Raw genomic sequence first — 22,737 nt, forward strand, 5'->3', positions numbered from 1 at the left:
GTGTGCCTGCAGCTCCCTTGTGAGGGTAGTGCCTGCTTCCTCTTCTAAGGTTACTAAACGTGCCCCCGACCACAGAACATTCACTAATCCCAGTGGAACACAGTAAGATATATGTTTTCAGGCAACAAAAGAGGGAGAACAACAGGACAAAGGGCTGCATTCAGAGCCCAGAGAAGAGGACAGACAGTCACCCTAACATAACACCACTCTGCCCAAATAAAGCTCAAAACCTTGCTAACCGGTTCATTTTAAGTTTGTGATCAAAATTCTGTGTGTCAAATGATTCTGAAATATCATTCTCTTCAACTTAAGCATGATTTTTTTCCTCCTCAAAGACAACCCCGAAATGTTAAGGTTCCAAAAATGAGATCTTTAAGAGCGAAACTAATGAAAAAATTAAGGATAGCTCATCTGAGAAATCCACTATAAACCTTTATCTTCCTTTTCTCTCACCCACCCCTAATCAACTTTCACTCAATTTAATATCCCCAAATTTTAAACCTTTTCTAGGAGTGACCTGAACCATACATATCAAATAACAGACTTCAAGGCAGAGATGTCAGAATAGTCCAAGGTTACAAGCAGCTGCGTCCAGATGCAGGAGGAGGACTTGAACACCAACCTCTGCAGTTCTGTAAGTTCTCTCCGATGCTACTGTCTGCTTTCAATGCTACTGGACCTTCCACGGAGATGGGGTTCCAAGGAGAACCCGTGACGAGCCACAGTAGAGAAGGCTCTGCTGGGGCTCAGGAATTTATGTGGTGATGCCAACAAGTCTACAGAAACCCAGATTATAAACTTAACATTTAGAACAATAACAAAACAAAGCAAGTAACAATACAATCTATTCTTGAGGAAAATTTTAAATTGAACTAGATTTCCATTATAGAAAGATACACCTATCTCAGGTTAAATTCAAATCTAGGCAATCTCTTTTTCAAAGCTCTAACTCTGGGCTTATGGGGGCAACCCTGCGATGCAGTCCTCAGTGCCTTAGGGACCACCCTTATGTCCCTGCGACCCCTGACAAGACTCCCTGCTTCTGCTCTGCCTCCCCCTCAAATTCATTCTTCATGTAGAAGCCAGTGTGATCTTATCAAAATAATGTCACAAAAAAAACAAATAAACAAACAAGCAGCCACCATATCCTCCTCTCCTTTACTTTAAGCCTATCAATGCTTCCCACTGCATTAACTGCATTAATGGATTAACAAGAACAAAGATTTTGCAAATGTCTTCCTTTGGAAGAAACAAGTTTCCGCATCAAGAAGACTAAGCATAACTGAAAGGCCAAGTGATCATTTTCTGGCTTAAAAGATCTGAGGATAATCACCTTTGCAAGACCCGCTCGATGGGCTCCTTTAGACTCCATGTATGCGAGGTATTTGTTGAACTCCCGGAATTCCTCCATGCTGGGTCTGAAGGTCATAATCTTACAGCTGGGGTTGAGCGGACTCTCCACCTTGGCCACCTCCATGATGGCTGGGGCAGTCTCTGCAGAGAAGATGATGCAGGCATCAGTGCTGAGTTATTGGGTGGTCATTTCTCCCAAATAGCAGGTAAGCTCCCCCAGCAAAAACTCTTCTAGTTACTTAACCATTCCCTTCTACCACCCTGTTAGGGAGACCCCCTCATCTCTCCCCAGACTCCTGAAAAGAAAAATTACCTCTAGTTACTCCTCCTCCCAAGCTCCTATTCCTGGCATTAAATCACTGACCTAATTATATTGCTCTCCTCCTCAGAGTCCTTCCTAGAAAGAATGAATTTTCTAGGGACTTCCCTGGTGGCGCAGTGGTTAAGAATCCGCCTGCCAAAGCAGGGGACATGGCTTCGATCCCTGGTCCGGGAAGATCCCACATGCCGCAGAGCAACTCTGCCCGTGCGCCATAACTACTGAGCCCACGTGCCACAGCTACTGAAGCCCGTGCACCTAGAGCCCGTGCTCCACAACAAGAGAAGCTACCACAATGAGAAGCCCATTCACCGCAACGAAGAGCAGCCCCCGCTCACCACAACTAGAGAAAGCCAGAGCACAGCAGCAATGAAGACCCAACGCAATGCAGCCAAAAATTAATTGATTAATTAATTATTTTAAAAAAGAATAAATTTTCTAACTTTGCAAGGTTACAGAAGGTGTTGTTCCTATGCACCAGCTCTGAAACAGACTCTCATCCATGCACCTATGTAAAGGCCTGGTGCCGGCTGAGAGGTTAATGGACAATATTCCACATCCTCAGCACAGGGCTTACTCAGGTGCACTTCTACTCGTCATGACATGCTTTCCTATAACAACTTACAAACTATCCTGTCCACAAAACCACCGGACACCAGGCTAAAGTACTGGAGACACAGAAAGGGGTAAGGTTGTCTTCTAAGCTCACTGTTTAGAGGCCGAACAAACTTCAATACAAAACTATACACAGGAAGAAGTTCCTGACTCCACCTGAGTTACTCAGAAATGACTTCCCCAGAAAGAGGCAGAGTTAAGCCTTATGAGAAGATGCAGAAGTTTGCCAGATGAAAGAAAGAACACTTTACGTGGTGAAAATACTTGGAAGTTTGCAGGGATGGAGAGGGGAGGTTAGTTTGTCTGGAGCTTAGAAAGAAAAGATTATACAGGAGATCAAAGTAGAAAAGTAGGCAGTAATAGTGTTACAAACTTAATCCTGCTGTCTATGAACAGCATGATTCCTTCCACAAACATCTACTGAACACCTACTGTGTGCCAGGCATAGGGAATGCCAAGGTGACAGGGAGCATGGGCAGGCATGCCTCAGCAAGGAGTCCGGCCCCACCCCACTTCCAGATGCAGCAACACTGCCTGGCATCCGACAGCTCAGACAGCAAATCCTCTCAGAACAAAGCTTTCCTTTTCTCATCTTTTTATAATAAATGTAATCTGCTTGACAAAAAGAGAAGTTGGGAAGGGATGGGGTAGATAAAGGGGAAAACATGCAAGGGGATAATAAGAAGTTAAAACAGATCAGGACTACAGATGATGTGATCATCATTTACTGAAGGTTTCAATGAGCGTCTATCTCACAAAGTGCATGTGGGGAGGGAATTCCCTGGTGGTCAAGTGGTTAGGATTAGGTGCTTTCACTCTGGGGCCCCAGGTTTGATCCCTGGTTGGGGAACTAAGATCTCACAAGCCATGCAGCGCGGCCAAAAACAAAAAACAAAGTGCATGCAAGGAAAATGAGGTACATCAAAGTTAAACCCTACCACCCTTCAGGAATTTATAAATTTGAAAATACTCTGTGTGGAGATATATTAATACACAACAGAAAATATTCTGTATTCTCCCTGCCTCAGAAAGGGGGCATGCAAATTAAAAACGTTGCACCTAGGGCTTCCCTGGTGGCGCAGTGGTTGAGACTCCGCCTGCCAATGCAGGGGACACGGTTCGAGCCCTGTTCTGGGAGGATCCCACATGCCGCGGAGCAACTGGGCCCGTGAGCCACAACTACTGAGCCTACGCATCTGCAGCCCATGCTCCGCCAACAAGAGAGGCCGCGACAGTGAGAGGCCCGCGCACCGCGATGAAGAGTGGCCCCTGCTTGCCGCAACTAGAGAAAGCCCTTGCACAGAGATGAAGACCCAACACAGCCAAAAATAAATAAATAAGTAAATAAATTTATTTTAAAAAAGTTGCACCTCACCAGCCACTTCCCTTCAGATGCACATGCCCAAATCCATGGGCTGCAGGATAAAAGTCTCACCTCTACACAGGATACACATAACCCTCTAGAAGCGTCCAGATCAGGCCCTTGCAAGAACTATCATGGCCTTGTCCACCACCACAGCCTGCATTACACTGTATGCTCCAATAATACTCATTGATTTTTTTTGCCTCTCTAAACAAGTACAGCTCTCTATGCCTTTGCCCAAATTATTCTCTCCTGTTGGAGCAGCCTTTACCTGTTTCCTCACCTTTCAAACTCCTGTCCACTGTGGAGATTCCCAACCCTCTGCGGCAGGCCTAGGTGAGCCACCCTGTGTTTCTCGACCTCCCTCTCTGCATTTCTCTTACATCAGCTGCCTGTCCCAATGGTACCTGCAACCAAACACTGAAGTCCAAGCTACTCAAGGGAAAGGCAGGACCTCCATCTCTTTAAGCCCTGGCATCCCATCTGGTACCCAGCCTGGCTCATAATATCTGCTGCAATAACTATTTTCTAACTGAATGAAGGAATAAATGCCAAAATGTCATTGAAGTATTTATATTAAATGATACCAAATGCAGGAAAAAGGAAAGCATTGGCCCCAAACATGGAAAAGTTACTTAGAAAACAGATTTATTTGACCAGTAATATTACCAGAGTAATAGAATGTAAAAATCTGAGCAGTGAGAAAGGGGAAGAAGTCCCCAGAGCACCTCTTAGAAACATCTGGTACATGGAAGGCAGCCTTACTTTCCCATGGCTGAAGAACAAGGGCGGCCTGCCTCTTTCTCTAGGCAAAGGGCTTGAGAAGCCACTAAAGAAAATTTGGAAGTTCAGCTGGTCATTCAACAACTAAGTACTGAGTGCCTGACCGGTGGGTGGACATTCAGAAAGGAATGAAACAAAACCCTAACAGCAGTGGAGTGAAACAGACAATAAATAATAAGCGCTATGAAGAAGTAAGCCAGGGTAGGGGCACAGAGTGCAAGAGGAGGGGTAGCTGCTTCACACGGGGTGGGCAAGGGAAGCCTTTCAGAGGCCTGAAGGAGGAAATAAACCGTGAGATATCTGGAAGAAGAGCATCTGAGGCTGAGGCAACAGTAAGGAGCCTCTTGGGCTCTTCAAAGAACAGCAAGAAGTGAGTGTGGTAAGCAAGGGAGAGAATGGTAAGAGAGGACATGGGGCGTGGGGTGAGAGGGGAGAAAAGGGGTTTGGCTTTTACTTTAAATGAGATAAAAGTAATCTTGAGCTTCTTCCCCCTCTTGTACATCATGTTCTAACATGTGTTTCCCACCAACGGGATGACACTGCTTTCTAAGGTAACTGTTCTGGAGGGTGTTAAGCAGAGAAGTGAGCTGACTCATCCTTCTGGCTGTTATATCAAAAAAGGACAAGGTTAGAAGCATGGAGGCAATTTACACAGATCCAGGCAAACTAAAATGGTGACTTGGACCCAGGGTGAGCAGTGAGAAGTGGTCAGATTGCAGATTGTGATAGAAATGAGAAACAGAGGAGTCAAGATTTTGGTCTAAAAAACAGAACAACAGCTCTGATAAGAAACTGAAGCAGGGGCTTCCCTGGTGGCCCAGTGGTGAAGAATCCGCCTGCCAATGCAGGGGACACGGGTTCAAGCCCAGGTCAGGGACGATCCCACATGCCGCGGAGCAACTAATTTCATGTGCCACAACTACTGAGCCTGAGCTCTAGAGCCTGCGAGCCACAACTACTCAAGCCCGCGTGCCTAGAGCCCGTGCTCCGCAATAAGAGAAGCCACCACAATGAGAAGCCCACACACCACAGCAAAGAGTAGCCGCCGCTCGCCACTAGAGAAAGCCCACGCACAGCAACTAAGACCCAACGCAGCCAAAAAATAAATAATAAATAAATTTTTAAAAAAAGAAAAACAAGCAATGAGACTGTTAAGATACGCAGCAAATACATAACAATCAGAATGAAACCCTCACCCTTGATCTAGCTTGCTAACACATCTGAGAAGTAAACTTTGCCTCTTCCTAACGTCACTACTTCCTTGATTACACAACACCAGTTCTACCTCCAAATCAGGTACATTTACTAAAGACCTAGATAGCTTATATTTAGACCTTTTCAATCTATAAAGTTAATACATGATCATGACAAAATTTAAAACGTCAAAGTATCTTAAGATTTAATGTTAAGCCCACCACCCAAATCTTTGCCAATATGACAGGCAAAAAAGTCTGGTGCAAAGTTTCATTTCTTTGATTACTAGTGATATTGATCATTTTTGGACATTTATAACCATTTTCACTTCATTTTGGGGTTGCCTACATACCTTCTTTACCCTTAAAAGTTAGTTTAATCTGGCAAAAACCTATCTTTCAAAGTTTATCTCAAGTATAAACTGCTTTATGAAGCCTTTCCCGACAACACTCCTCACCAACTACCAATGTCATCTTTTTAATGCTCTCCTCACTCTCACTCCATATCCGCAGTCAATCGTCATTCTTCCTGGATTCTGCATTTGCAAATTCACCTATCTGCTAAAATTTATAACCCCAAAATCAATGATTGCGGCACTTGTACAGTTATTCACAAACACGCATGGAGTGGTGAAATATGTGAATCACCCTACATGTATGTTCATCCAGCTGAGGTCAAACAAGGCAATGATGTGCCTTCTTGTTTCAGCCCTCATACTGTAAACAAGTATCCTTTTTGCAGTCTATTTATTGTCAGTGTTTTTTACATTTTTTGTGCTTCTTTTTGGTGATTTAGCTGCTTAAACGAGCCCCCAAGCACAAGTTCCTAAATGCAAGAGAGCTATGATGTGCTTTATGATGAAAATACATGTTACATAGCTTCATTCAGTTATCAGTTACATTGTTGGCATGAGTTCACTGTTTCTTTTTATAAATTTATTTATTTTATTTATTTATTTTTGGCTGTGTCGGGTCTTCATTTTGGTGCGCGGTTTCTCATTGCAGTGGCTTCTCTTGTTGCGGAACACAGGCTCTAGGCATGTGGGCTTCAGTAGTTGTGGCACGTGGGCTCAGTAGTTGTGGCTCCCGGGCTCTAGAGTGCAGACTCAGTAGTTGTGATGCATGGGCTTAGTTGCTTAGTTGCATGTGGGATCTTCTTGGACCAGGGTTTGAACCTATGTCCCCTGCATTGGCAGGTGGATTCTTAACCACTGTGCCACCAGGGAAGCCCTAGTTCACTGTTAATGAATGAATAATTGCATATTAAATAAGGTGTCTTTAAACAGAAGCACACATAACACAAGATCAATATATCACCTTGACAAGCGTTGACAAGCATTGTGATCAAAGATGCATAGAAATTTAACCTATATTTCCCCTAGGAGCAATGGTTCAGAATTCACTAATTCAGTATTCACAGTGACTTTATAGAACATAACTACCACAAATAATGAGAACTGACTGTACCTAAGCCCTTTTAATTAGGTCATTCAGAAAAAGCCTCTACCTACCCACCCCCAGCCCATGGAAGCCATTCTCCTCCTTTCCCCTCAAGAATTTCTCCCACCTACAGCAGTGAGCCAGGCAGCCAATCCTGCAGACCAAAACTGACCTGAGCTAGCTCAATCACTCCCCCAGGAACTCACAAGTGGGGAACAGAGGAAGCCATGAGGGGCTGTGGCAGCCACTGTCTTCCTTGGGCATTAACAGAAAGGAGATGAGCAGAGAGAAGGGGAGGTGGGTGGGGAGAAAGAGAGAGAGAGATTCATTTGAGAGGGGAAAAAAGAAAGGGAAGAAACCAAGCCTGAGTCACCCAGGCATAATGTAAGTCATAAGGTAAATGCCTAAAGAGTCTGCATCTTCAAGACACTGCAGGGTCTGGGTCTTCCCTGGTGGTGTAGTGGTTGAGAATCCGGCTGCCAATGCAGAGGACACGGGTTCGAGCCCTGGTCTGGGAAGATCCCACATGCCGTGGAGCAACTAAGCCCGTGTGCCACAACTACTGAGTCTGCGCTCTAGAGCCCACGAGCCACAACTACTGAGCCTGTGTGCTGCAACTACTGAAGCCCGCGTGCCTAGAGCCTGTGCTCCGCAACAAGAGAAGCCACCACAATGAGAAGCCCGTGCACCACAACAAAGAGTAGCCCCTGCTCGCTGCAATTAGAGAAAGCCCGTGAGCAGCAACAAAGCCCCAACACAGCCAAAAATAAATAAATAAAATAAATAAATTTATATAAAAAAAAGAGACTGCAGGGTCTGGAGACTTGAAATCTACATTGCAACAGGCACTCCAGATATGATTTAAATTCTTCCAATAGGAAGACAGTTGAATTCAGAACTGGGCAGAGTGGGGAAAGAGGTGGAAACCCACAAGGCATCCTTTTTGTTAGAACAGATCTAGCATAGGTAGTCTGGATCTTTAACAGTTCTGGCATGATTCCTGAGCCCTGGACCACAACTTAGATAGTTAGTCCATGGAACAAACAAATGCAGCAGCAACTTCCTGCTCCCCAGATCTCAGCCAAGGTGCTATGATCCCATACCCTGATTCTTGTTTTCTATTTGTGGCAGAAATGGCAGTTCCCAAGGCAGGCCCACCAGCAATGGTGTTTTGGGAGATATCCCAGGAGATAGGTCCCTGGGGTCCCAACCAAGAACCTGTTCTCCAACCTTCAACTACTACAATACCAAATCTCTTTCTGGTTAAGTTAACCAGGGACGTGTCCACTGTCTGTAATCGAATCATGACTGATAAAATTATCAAATATAAACTAATAACGGTGAGTAGAAAAGAAACCTGGTATACAAATAATCAGTTCCTTGTGTATCTTAATGAAATTAAGACAAATTACTCAAAATTCATTTTGTAGTAATTGAGTAAAATTATTAACTGAACCATTTAACAAACTAGCCAACCACTACAGCTACTTTCTCTTACTGTTCTAGCATAGTAGAAGCTCTCAATAGCCTTTTGCTTAACCAATTCACCAAATACTAATGCAATGTCTGTGAAAAATGTCACTGCTGCACACAACATAGGCGAGGCTAGTAGGCTATACCTATTGTGTCTAAGTATCAGCTGAAATGCATGCTTAGCAATCAACAGTGCTTATTTCCAATCCAGTTTATGCAAACTGTGCCATTATGTGATGTGATTAAATATTATTTAAGTAGATGAAGTGTGAATACAAAAATGTTATTGTTTCTACAAAATTTAAGTTAAATATTTTGGAAAAATCCAGTATAGGTAAGATGACTTAAAAAAAAAGGGGGGGATGCCAAATGAAGTGTGGGAACTGCAGTAGTAAAAGGTTAGGGGGTAAAGGGATTTGTAAAATCTAGAAGGATTCTGGCTCATATTATTTCAAGTGTCTAAAATCTCACTTAAAAAAAAACAGAAACTGGGGCTTCCCTAGTGGCGCAGTGGTTGAGAGTCCGCCTGACAATGCAGGGGACACGGGTTCGTGCCCCAGTCTGGGAAGATCCCACATGCCACAGACTGGTTGGGCCCGTGGGCCATGGCCGCTGGGCCTGTGCGTCCGGAGCCTGTGCCCCACAATGGGAGAGACCACAACAGTGAGAGTCCCGCGTACAGCAAAAAAAAAAAAAAAAAAACAGAAACTGAGTGGTACATGCTATATTGGGAGTGTATTGCTTATGCAAAAGAGGAAATGCAGGATTCTAACCTTTACTCAAAGAAAAGGCTTTATCCTACAACAAAACATAAGCAAATGAATGTATATTTATATTTTAAGTAGAAATAAAATAATAGATGTATCTTTCTGATTTACATCTTTAAAATAAAAACTACTCACGAACTTTTGGAAAAACTACTCTATGCCTTTATAATACGGGCATAAAAATAATGCAATGTCAACATTTGTCAAAATATTTCCTTATGGCTAAACAGAGCTGTTTCCCTTGTCTGTTCCATAGTGCCAAGCCCTCCATCCCTGATTTAGGGGAAAATCAAATCAATAAGGGAACTTAACTTGACTTAAAGAAAAACACAAAGCTCTGTGGGTTTGCTCTTATACTTGATACTATTGTAAATAGTATTTCTTTAACTTTTGCTTTAGAAATAATTTGAAATTTACAGAAAAACTTCAGGAACAGAAAAATAAAAAACAAAAAAAGCCCTCTTACACTTAACCCAGATTCATCAAATTAGTATTTTACCCTATTTGCTTTATCAATTTGTGTTCTCTTTCTCTCCACATACTCACACATACATGTAATTTTTCTGAGCCATTTTTTTTTTTTTTTTTTTTTTTTGCGGTACGCGGGCCTCTCACCGTTGTGGCCTCTCCCGTTGCGGAGCACAGGCTCCAGACGCGCAGGCTCAGCGGCCATGCCTCACGGGCCCAGATGCTCCGCGGCATGTGGGATCTTCCCGGACCGGGGCATGAACCCATGTCCCCTGCATTGGCAGGCGGACTCTCAACCACTGCGCCACCAGGGAAGCCCTTTCTGAGCCATTTGAGAGTAAGTTGCATATATCGTGGCCCTTCACCCTAAAAACTTTAGTGTGTGTTTCCTAAGAATAGAGGTCTTCTTACACACAGACCCAAGAGTTTTCAACTACAATAAGTTTAACATAGATACAATACTGATATCTAATTTCTGTGTTCCAATTTTGTCAAGTGACCCAATAATATCCCTTATAGCATTTTTTTTCCCTCCAGTAGGGAATTCAGTCTAGGATTAGATATTGCATATAGCTGTCATTTCTCTTTCGTATTCTTAAAACCGTTATATTTCCAGAATCTATTTCTGTCTTCAATGACATTGTCATTTTTAAAGAATACAGTCACTTTTACATTTAAACACTTAAACATTTAAACAGAACATTTAATTGTTTTAAATACAACATTTCTTATTTCAGTGTATTTTTTTCTTTTGTTGCTGGTATATTAAAATGTCATTAACTTTTTTTTTTTTTTTTTGTCTGCGTTGGGTCTTCATTGCTGCGCACGGGCTTCTCATTGCGGTGGCTTCTCTAGTTGTGGAGCATGGGCTCTAGGCACACGGGCTTCAGTAGTTGTGGCTCGTGGGCTCAAGAGCGCAGGCTCAGTAGTTGTTGCTCGGGCTTAGCTGCTCCACAGTATGTGGGATCTTCCCGGACCAGCGATCGAACCCATGTCCCCTGCATTGGCAGGCGGATTCTTAACCACTGCGCCACAAGGGAAGCCCCATAAAAATGTCATTAACTTTTAAATGATCTCATATCCAGCTACCTTGCTAATAATCTCATTTCCAAAAATTTGTCTATAGATTATTTAATGATTCTATATTGATCATGTGAAAATCATCTGAGAATAGTCATTTTTTTGTTGTTTCCTTGACAATACTTATTCATTTTATTTCTCTTTCTCATCTTACTGACCTGGCTAGGGCACCCTAGTGCTAAAGAGGAGTGACAGTAGAATGTCTTATTATAAAGGGAATGTTTTTAATCTTTACTCTTCAGAATAATGTTTACTATGTATAGGTTCCCTTTAAAAGGTTAGAAAAGTTCTGTTCTATCCCTTTCTCTAGGTTTTTTGTTTTATTGGGGGGGGGGTGTTGGTTTGCTTTTAAAATAATTTTATCAAATGCTTTTTCTATATCTATTATGATGGGTTTTCTCCTTTACTATTGAGATTAAATATGATTTTAATGTTGAACCAACCTATATTTCTGGAATGCACCCAATCTGATGATAATGTATTGTCAGAGTTGCACACTGTGGAATTATTTGTATTAATATTTCATTTAAGGTTTCATATCCTATCTTCATAAGTGAGGCTAGTAATTTTCCTTATTCATATTGTCCTTGTCTGGTGCTGGTATTAAGACTTACTAACCTGGGACTTCCCTGGTGGCACAGTGGTTAAGAATCTGCCTGCCAATGCAGGGGACACAGGTTCGATCCCTGGTCCGGGAAGATCCCACAGGCCTCGGAGCAACTAAGCCCGTGCGCCACAACTACTGAGCCCACGTGCTGCAACTACTGAAGCCCGCGCACCTAGAGCCTGTGCTCCATGCCTGGAAGCCACCACAATGAGAAGCCTGCACACCGCAATGAAGAGCAGCCCCCGCTCGCCGCAACTAGAGAAAGCCTGCGTGCAGCAAGCAAGACCCAACGTAGCCAAAAAAAAAAAGACTTACTAGCCTGAAAAAATGAGTTGGGAAGTGTTCCTGAAAAGAGGGGAAATTTTGAGTTTGTGAGGGTTGAAATTAGGTATAATTTGAATACTTTGTAGAACTAGCTTGCAAAACCATCTGAACCTGGTATTCTTTTTTTTTTTTTTTTTTTTGCGGTATGCGGGCCTCTCACTGTTGTGGCCTCTCCCGTTGCAGAGTACAGGCTCCGGATGCGCAGGCTCAGCGGCCATGGCTCACGGGCCCAGCCGCTCCGCGGCATATGGGATCCTCCCGGACCGGGGCACGAACCCGTATCCCCTGCATCGGCAGGCGGACCCTCAACCACTGCGCCACCAGGGAGGCCCTGAACCTGGTATTCTTTGTGGTAAGACATATAACTACAGAATAAAAACTCTCAGATGGTATATTTCTACAACTTGAATACATTTCAGCATTTATATTTTTCTGGAAAACTGTCCATTCGAATGTATTAGCATAAGTTTTTCATGGTCTCACCTATAGTTTGGTATTCTTTTCAGTCCTAACACTGTTCTTGTCCAATTTTTTTTTCCAAGATGAGGATCTATAGCTCCCATCACTCTCAAAAATGTATCACATATGACCCCCAAAATAATTAAGAACAACTGGACTAGATCATGGCCACAGAAGTGGTCTGAGCTGTGGTTCCATCTATACCCAGAGGTATAAGCACTTCATCTTTGTTAATGTTTAGTCTTGGTAACCTTTAAACTTAGGAAATTAAACAAGTTCAGTGTTCCTAAACACTAGTGGGCAGTGGTTCTGTCAGTTCACTAAAAAACAGGAATGAAAGTGTTCTGATTTTTCATAAAGTTACACTTTTTCTTCTTGAAGAATGCTCTTTCTGCTTTGTTGGTGCTTTTTTGAACAGTAAGTTATAGTAAGTTTTCTTTTATAATTTTTACTTTAGAAAATTAAAAGTTGACAAGCCTATGTCAGTCCAGCTTATTTTTTCAAATCGGGGAACCAATAAACTAAATGATCTCTAAGATCCTTCATGAGCCCAGCATTACATGTGAGAGAGGGAAAAGAAGAGAGGGTGGAGGGATGGAAGGAATTGCTTATTTACATTAATAAAAATGAAGTAACTTACTCAAGTTGAAGTTCTTATTTACCTTCCTGGTTTCCGAGTTTTTAACTCTACAGACCCCCAACCTCTACCTAGATAGATGAAACTTCCAAAGGTAACATTCTCAACAAACCATTCTCTTAGTAAAAATGGCTTCCAATTGGAAGCCATTCAAGTGGAATCTGAAATGACAATGGTAAACCATTTTAATTTCCAATTCTTCAGCTTGACATTTAAGATAAGTAATCCCATTATTTTCCTCTGAAGCACACAGATTTTCAGACCTTTCTAATTATTCCTCCTAAATCATTCATTCATTCAAATGACAACCCTCTCTTTCTATAGCTAAATAAGATTAATCAAAGAATTTGCCTGCTAAAATTATTTAACTTCAAGGACCTGGAGGCAATAAGGAGGAAAGAAAAAACTTTATCTTAGATAGGTGAAGATATGAGAGCAATCTCACAAATGCTGAACACAAGCACTGACTATTGAAAGAGGCATGCCCACTATAGAAAAGTTAATGGAGGCAGACCACAAAGTCATCCTAAGATTCCTCCCATCAATCCCCAAATATGTGACCAAGCAGAAGCAGAAGACTCTGCATTACTAACAGCAGAGGCAGCTAACATTCAAGAACTTAACATCAAGAGGTTAACAAACTCATTCAAGGTCACACAGCTTTGAAAAGATATTTTCAAATTTTGTTGTGGATAACTAAATGGGCAAGTAGGTGGAAAGGGAGGCTCAGGTGCTTGAAATGTGCTTCCATCTGGCTCTAGATGCAGAAGCCAAAAGTAAAAAGAATTCCTCCCAGGATAACTGCCTAACTCAACCAAAATCACATGGAAAACAACAGTAATAAAGATTGGCCAACAGGGCTTCCCTGGTGGCGCAGTTGTTGAGAGTCCGCCTGCTGATGCAGGGGGCACGGGTTCGTGCCCCAGTCCGGGAAGATCCCACGTGCCGCGGAGCGGCTGGGCCCGTGAGCCATGGCCGCTGAGCCTGCACGTCCAGAGCCTGTGCTCCGTAATGGGAGAGGCCACAGCAGTGAGAGGCCCGCGTACTGCTAAAAACAAACAAAAAAAAGATTGGCCAACTGACCAGAAATTCCTTCCCCTTTGTCAGATAGCAAAAATCCAGAAGAATGAGGAATCCTAGCAAAACTAACAAATACATGCAGTATGTACTTCAGAGTCAAACTCAAGGTACAAACATAAATGCTACAGGAGTCCCTGGGGAAAAGGCAAGACCACAGATGGCCACTGTGGGGGAAGGCATAAAGAAGAGGTGAGTTTGAAGTGGGTCTTAAGTAAATGGGATCAAAAAGGGGCGAGCTATCCTTCTATGGGGGACAGGGAGCCCATAATAACAGTGCTAATATAGGAAAATTAACTCATTTAATCCTCCCAAGAGCCCAGCCCTACAAGATAAGTAGTATTATTGACCTTATTCTGTAAGTGAGGAATTGGAAGCGCAGAGCGGTGTTCTCAAACTTTTTGATCTCAGGTCTCCTTTATACTTTTAAAAATTATTGAGGAACCCAATAATAAGAGCTTGTATTTATGTGGGATATATATTTACTATAACAGAGGAATTGTAAAATTATAAGTTAAAAGATAAATTTTAAATCCCCATATGTATGAAACTTTTAAGATAATTTTAAACTGTACATTGGTCAAAGGCAACAATGGTTCTAACAGAAGGGGAGGGGAGGGATTTTTATCCTGTTTGGAAAACTGGCATTGTGTGGAACCATTGCAGTCCTCTTTGTTTGTCACAACTGGAGGACTGCTAGTGACACCTAGTGAGGGAGAGGCCAGGGATGCTGCTTAACAGCCCTACAATGCATAGGAAAAGCACCAACAACAAAAAAATTATTCAGCCCTAAATGTCAATAGTGCAGAAGTTAAAAACCTTGTTCTAGGGACTTCCCTGGTGGCCCACTGGCTAAGACTCCACACTCCCAATGCAGGGGGCCCAGGTCTGACCCCTGGTCAGGGAACTAGATCCCACATGCCACAACTAAGAGTTGCATGGCACAACTAAAAGATCCCGCATGCCAAAACGAAGATCTCACGTGCCGCAGTAAAGACCCAGCACAGCCAGCCAGCCAGCCAGGTAAATACATACATACATACATACAACCCTGCTCTACTGACATTCAGAAAGCAACTCCAATGTCTATCTACAGAAGAATCAATAAATAAATCAGAGTATATTCACCCAATAGAATATTATACAGCAGTGAAAGTTAACAAACCAAAGCTACTCCCAACAATACGATGAACCTCAGAAAGTTAAGTCTTGGACTAGTCAAAGTACGTGTCCATTTACAAACCCAGAAAATAAAGTTTAATTTGTTTTTTAAGGATAAATGCATACAAGATACATCTTTTTTTTTTTAAGCAAAGGAATACTGAACATAAAAATAAGGACAAGGTTGGGAATTCTCTGGCAGTCCAGTGGTTAGGACTCTGTGTTCTCACTGTCAAGGGCCTGGGTTTGATCCCTGGCCAGGGAACTAAAATCCTATAAGCCACATGGCTCAGCCAAAAAAACCAAAAACAAAAACAAAAAGCAATAAAAGAAAATCAGGACAAGGCTGCTAAGCAAAGGTAGTTGGGATAGAAGAGAATCACAAAGGTTTTTTTTGTTTTTTTTTTAACATCTTTACTGGAGTATAATTGCTTTACAATGGTGTGTTAGTTTCTGCTTTATAACAAAGTGAATCAGTTATACATATGTCCCCATATCTCTTCCCTCTTGCATCTCCCTCCCTCACACCCTCCCTATCCAACCCCTCTAGGTGGTCACAAAGCACCGAGCTGATCTCCCTGTGCTATGTGGCTGCTTCCCACTAGCTAGCTATTTTACGTTTGGTAGTGTATATATGCCCATGCCACTCTCTCACTTTGTCCCAGCTTACCCTTCCCCCTCCCCGTATCCTCAACTCCATTCTCTAGTAGGTCTGCATCTTTATTCCCATCTTGCCCCTAGGTTTCTTCATGATCATTTTTTTTTTTTTAGATTCCATATATATGTGTTAGCATACGGTATTTGTTTTTCTCTTTCTGACTTACTTCACTGTGTATGACAGTCTCTAACAAAGTTTTATATCTGGGTGAATTCATAGTACTGTACACCATGTCTTTCACATGCCTCAAGTATTACATAAAATCTTTTTTAAATGATGAAACAATCAATATAAGTAATGAATTCCTGAAAATACCTGGAAATTTTAAACATACTTTAAATTAATACCAAGAAATTTTTTTTACTTCTATGCTGAAACTATTCTTTAATATAAAAAATCTACCAGTAATAAGCAAATAATCACTCCTAGTTTTTATTTTTGGTGACTCCATATTTTTTTATATTAAAGGTACCAAAGCAAGACAGATAGACCTGCAAGCCCAATGAACACCCCAACATAGGGCTTGAAACTGTTTTTTTAATTATATACTGTGGCATTATTTTAATTGAAAAAGCCTAGGGCTGGGTTATGTATTTGTATTCAAGCCCTTAAAAAGGAATTAATTTGCTTAGTTCTCCTTCCCTTAGCTTACTGTGTTACACAAACAATAACACAACTATAAATACCTATAAATGTATAGATTAAATGAACAATCAAGTGTGGCTCCTTTGGTGGAAGAACTTAAAATCATCAACTATAATATCAACAATAATTTTAGCATCAAAAGGTAATCTGGGGCTTCCCTGGGGGCACAGTGGTTGAGAGTCCGCCTGCCAATGCTAGGGGACAGGGGTTCGTGCCCTGGTCCAGGAAGATCCCACATGCCGTGGAGCGGCTGGGCCTGTGAGCCATGGCCGCTGAGCCTGCGCGTCCGGAGCCTGTGCTCTGCAACGGGAGAGGCCACAACAGTGAGAGGCCCGCATACAGCAAAAAAAAAAAAGAAGTTGGATAGGGACTTCCCTGGTGGCGCAGTGGTTAAGAATCCACCTGCCAATGCCGGGGACACGGGAGAGACTTCCCTGGTGGTCCAGTGGGCAATGCAGGGGACCCGGGTTTGACCCCTGTTCAGGGAACTAGATCCCGCATGCATGCCACAACTAAGAGTCCGCATGCTGCAACTAAAGATTCTGTGTGCTGCAACTAAGACGCAGCTAAGACACAGCACAGCCCAGAGAAATATTAAAAAAAAAAAGAAAATCATTTGCACACTAGAATAAAATTCTTTTCTAGCTATGAGAACTATGCATCCTACTAATACCCTCTAATCTGGTAAGAAATCTTGTCACATAAATGTATCATAAAAATAAGAAATCTCTTTATCTAAGAAATAGTTTGCAGTGTTTCATAAAAGCAAGTGATTTCTTACATTGCAATGCAGGAAAGTGTTATGACAGACCTTATGATTAAATTTGTCAAAGGTACAGAGAAGACAAAGAAAAGAAAAAAAATCAGTAAATATAAATGTAGATATACTGTTAAATTCTCTTTTGGACGAAAGTAAAACATTAAATTTTCAGTGGAAAAGTACCTGATAAACAGTGATCACAAGACAGAGAAAGCATCACTGTGGCATTAAATCTTCTTTTTAAGAATTTAGAAAATACTAATTTAAAATGACCAATGTTTTCTTTACTGTTGGACTCTACTTTCAAACCTACTATTTTTAACTTGAAGCCAAAAGTAATCTCTAATCTGTATATCAATAGAACATTTAAACTTGGAAAAAAATGTTTTAAACGTTATAAGAATAAAAACCTTTTTTTTTTTTTTTTTTTTGCTGTACGTGGGCCTCTCACTGTTGTGGCCCCTCCCGTTGCGGAGCACAGGCTCCGGACGCGCAGGCTCAGCGGCCATGGCTCACGGGCCCAGCCGCTCCGTGGCATGTGGGATCTTCCCGGACCAGGGTATGAACCCGTGCCTCCTGCATCGGCAGGCGGACTCTCAACCACTGCGCCACCAGGGAAGCCCTAAAAACCATTTTTAAAACATGGAAACTTAACCTTCTATCTGATTATGAGAGATTTGTGTCTGTCATGAAAAGGGCTAAAAAGGGAAATTCTGATCAATTTTCAATAAATGTGAATTAAGGAAAAAAACCTTAACTCTCTGTTAATTTCAATTTTTAGGAAAATTACATTAAAATGTAGGTCCGGACAGACCCCGAAAATTATGCAATGAATGCCAACTAATATTTCTGCTTGAACAGAAAAAAAGGATTGTTCTCCTATGACCAAGAAGAATTTAGAAACTTGATGCACTTTCTATTATTATGCAGCAGTGTGACAAGGACACACACAACAAAGAAGGCTATTTCAACAGTTTCCAAAACTTGTACTTCACATGATTGTGAGTTCTGACTAAAAGCTTGCTGGGCTTGGACTGTATCGCTCGGGGAGCTTTGGGAGGAGGAGCCACTTCAGCGGAAGGGCGAGAGCTGCCGTGGACCCACAGCACCTGCTGCGGCTTCTTGGCTACCACCGGCCCGCGGCGCCCTCTACAGGCGGGCTGGTCAAGCAGCACTGCGCCGCCCACACACCAGCTGGATCCCTGAGCCGCGTAGACACCCAGGGTGAAACACGCGTCGCCGCCAACCCTACAGTGAAGCCCGCGTAACTTTTACATCTGAGATTACCGAAACCATTTAGACCTATGAGAAAAACTCACCGGAGGCCATGTAAATTACTCTTAGGTTCTTAGTTTAAAATATTAAAACGACAGCCAAATTTTGAACCACTTTGAGAACATATTTAAGTGCAATTTCATATGCAAACTTGGAAATTATATTCCTAACAATCCACAATCGCATGAGCCATATGTAGTATCAGCTATACTTGACATGTGAACGCATCTAAAAATATTTTCAATGTCTACTAGATAAGTTTAATTTTCCTCAGATTCACAAATACTAAACTAAATTATAATAAACACAAATACAATCATGATACAAGCTCAAAGGAAAAATCATAACCTGTTACCCAATGCTTCTCACTGATTATAAAATATGGTTTAATATATTAAAATATAAGGCCAAACCTTCATTAGTGTTCACAGAAATGAACTCTACCTGGGCTGAATTTGGTTTGTTTGACTCATAATTTGTCTTTGTTGTTAATAGCAAAACAAATGTCTCCATTTTCCTGGTCTTATGGAGGGAGGCCCAGTCCCTCTGCATAAACTCCCTCAACAGTGTGATACTGAGAACTATGCTGACTGACACCTCTTTAAATACCACTATCTTATTAAAATGAACCTTCTAAAGAAAAGAAAAGAAAAAGACTTGCATTTGTTTGGTTCTTTACTGTGCTTTTTACATATAATATTTCATTTCCATTCTTAAAAGTTTTCTGTGAAATTATGAGACTAAGGCTCAGAAATGGAAATCCCTGTCCTAAAATCTAACAGCAAGTAGGTACAATGATTGCACATTTAGTATGCTCCAGACCCAAACCCTAAATATAACTGACCTCTTTGCTCAACTCTCCTGCTACCACAAAAACAAACAAACCAAAGACCATTAAATTAAGAATAAATCTGCAGCACCAAGCCCAGATGGTTGCACAGAATTATCCTCAATTAAGAAACATAATCCAATGTTACTTAAGCTGCTCCTAAGCACAAGAAAAAATAATAATAAGCTTTAAAATCCTTAAGAAGCAAGGCTAAAATGGGTAACAAAACTTGACAATTGGCCCAAGAAAACTGCAAAACAATTTTATTTAAGAGTACTGATGAGAATTCTTTTAAAAATGAGCAAGTGGGACTTCCCTGGTGGCAAAGTAGTTAAGAATCTGCCTGCCAATGCAGGGGACAGGAGTTTGAGCCCTGGTCTGGGAAGATCCCACATGCCACGGAGCAACTAAGCCCGTGTGCCACAACTACGGAGCCTGCGCTCTAGAGCCTGTGAGCCACAACTACTGAGCCCGCGTGCCACAACTACTGAAGCCCACGCACCTAGAGCCTGTGCTCTGCAACAAGAGAAGCCACCGCAATGAGAAGCCCACGCACCACAATAAAGGGTAGCCCCCACTCGCTGCAACTAGAGAAAGCCTGCACACAGCAACGAAGAGCCAATGCAGCCAAAAATAAAAATAAGCTCACTCATAAAAACAAAGAGGAAGCAAGGGCTTCCCTGGTGGCGCAGTGGTTGAGAGTCTGCCTGCCGATGCAGGGGACGCGGGTTCGTGCCCCGGTCCGGGAAGATCCCACGTGCCGCGGAGCGGCTGGGCTGGTGAGCCATGGCCCCTGAGCCTGCGCGTCCGGAGCCTGTGCGCCACAACGGGAGAGGCCACAACAGTGAGAGGCCCGCGTAACGCAAAAAAAAAAAAAAAAAGAGGAAGCAAAATCCAAAAGCACATTAAAATAATAAACCATGACCAAAAGGTTATTCCAGGAATACAAGAATTGTTCAGTATTAGTACATTTGTGTAGTAATTCTTTGTGTATGTGTATTGAGGGTGTGTGTATATGGATAAGTATATATGAACATATGCATATTTCCTAGCTCTGTTCACTGAGAGGGCATGGGAGCAACACCCCAATATCAATAAGCACCTAGATCTTGGCTTCTAAATATTTGAGGTAGGGAACGTTCAAGAGGAGCCTGAATCTCTCACTGTGCCTGAAAGGAAGGGAGTGCTCAGAGAATGATGGGACATGTCAAAAGGACAGAGAATTTACCTTGAAGGGTTCCCAGGGGCCAAACCTATGACAATTTAAGTATAAATAATATTAACAAATTATAACTCCCTGAATAAAATAGGAAACCATAAATCCAAACTGACAAAAATAAATGAATAAATAGAAAGCTTGATAAGGAACAAGATATGTACAGTTTTTTGAAACAAAAGAATAACTTTGGAGCAGAGAAGCATAGAAGATTCTGTCTTAATCAAGCAATCAAATCGAACATTACTAGTAACAGAACAAAATGAAGTTGTGTGCCACCTGATAAGATATAATTAAAATACAGCATCACCTCTGTGATATTCCTGCCAAAGATGCCTCAAGAATATAATCATGAGGAAACATCAAACAAAAATTAAGGGATTCTCTAAAATAACTGGCTTGTAATCTTCAAAGGTGTCAATATAATGAAAATCAAAGAAAGACTGAGGACAATTTGAGACTGAATGATGCTAACTTAAGAAACTTGAAAACAAGAAAATGCAATGCATCATTTGGACTGGATACTTTTACTACAAAGATTGCTGTAACAAATGGTGAAATGTAAAAGGTCTAAAGATTAGATGACAGTAATGTATCAATGTTATTTAACTTCTTGATTTTAATGTATATACTGTGGTTATGCAGGAAACTGTCTTTATCGGAAACACACACCCAAGTATTGAGGAGTGATGGGGCATAAAGGCACATTTTTCAAGGAAATAAAAGTCCTTTGTACTATTAATGCAACTTTTCTAAAAGTCTGAGATTGTCCCAAAGTTAAAAAAGAAAATTATTTTTAAAATACAAAGGAATAAATTTAAGAAATGTGCAAGATCTGTGTAAAGAAATCTTTAAAATATCCTTTATAAGGACTTAAAAGAAGACTTAAATGGAAAGGCATACCATATTTGGGGGCAGAAAAACTCAATATTCTAAAGGTATTTCTCTACATTTCTCTATTAAGTTTATTTCCAAAACTATAAATAGGTTTTTTATAACTTGACATATTATAAACTTAAATATAATGTGGAAAAATAAACAAGAATAACCTGGAAAGCTCTAAAAATATATTATAAAGCTACAACAATTAAAATGTTGAGGTAATGGTACATAAATAGATTGCTGTATTAGGAATCAAAATAACTTTCAATACTGCACTGGTTAAATAAATTATCATACACATACAATGCAATACTGTGCAATCATTTTTAAAAAAGAAGCTCTAGGGACTTCCCTGGTGGTCCAGCAGTTAAGAATCTGTGCTTCCACTGCAAGGGGCATGGGTTCAATCCCTGGTCAGGGAACTAAGATCCCGCATGCCATGTGGTATAGCCAAAAAAAAAAAAAAAGCTCTATATTTATATTTTAAAAATCTCATCCAAGGGGGTGGGGAAAGGGGAAATTAGATGAAAGTAGTCAAAAGGTACAAGTTTTCAGTTATAATACTAGGGATATAACATACAACATGATAAACATAATTAACACTGCTGTACATTACATATGAAAGTTGATAAGGGAGTAAACCCTAAGAGTCTCATCACAGGGAAAATTTTTTTTTCTATTTCTTTAATGTTGTATCTATATGGGATGATGGATGCTCACTAAACCTACTCTTGTAATAATTTCATGATGTATGTAAGCCAAATCATTATGTTGTACACCTTAAACTTATACAATGCTGTATGTCAATTATACCTCAATAAAACTGAGGGGAGGATAGGAAGATCACATCCAAGTTACAGTTAAATGAAAAAAAAAATTCAAAGCAGTAAGTATAGGTACTACCATTTGTGTAAAAAATGCATACATATGCATATACACACATATGCTTGTACAAAATATCTTATAAAGAATATATAGACTATGTCTGGAAAGCCCCAAAAGAAACAGTTTTAACAATGGTTAACTAATAAGAGGAAATGCCTATCTGATAGCCAAAGGTAAGAATATGTACTTTTTGGGCTTCCCTGGTGGCGCAGTGGTTGAGAGTCTGCCTGCCGATGCAGGGGACACGGGTTCGTGCCCCGGTCCGGGAAGATCCCACATGCCGCGGAGCGGCTGGGCCCGTGAGCCATGGCCGCTGAGCCTGCGCGTCCGGAGCCTGTGCTCCGCAACGGGAGAGGCCACAACAGTGAGAGGCCCACGTACCGCAAAAAAAAAAAAAAAAAAAAAAAAGAATATGTACTTTTTACCCATTTACACCTTCTCAGTTTTATACCTTGTTGTATACCTTGC

At 41.4% G+C, this 22,737-nt stretch overlaps 1 protein-coding gene across 4 annotated transcripts in view; it reads right to left on the minus strand.

The window, feature by feature from the left end:
- The window catches only part of KDM4C (lysine demethylase 4C), a 398,973-nt gene that overhangs the window by 365,195 nt on the left and 11,041 nt on the right, over positions 1 to 22,737 (minus strand). For all 4 annotated transcript variants that reach the window (XM_081237192.1, XM_081237191.1, XM_081237190.1 and 1 more), the window contains exon 2: positions 1,334 to 1,494. In XM_081237192.1, the coding sequence (XP_081093318.1) occupies positions 1,334 to 1,477 (144 nt within the window). In that variant the 5' untranslated portion in view covers positions 1,478 to 1,494. The remainder of the gene's footprint in view (positions 1 to 1,333; positions 1,495 to 22,737) is intronic.

This window comes from Mesoplodon bidens (assembly GCF_964165515.1).
Source record: "Mesoplodon bidens genome assembly, chromosome: 6".
Classification (NCBI taxonomy): domain Eukaryota; kingdom Metazoa; phylum Chordata; class Mammalia; order Artiodactyla; family Ziphiidae; genus Mesoplodon; species Mesoplodon bidens.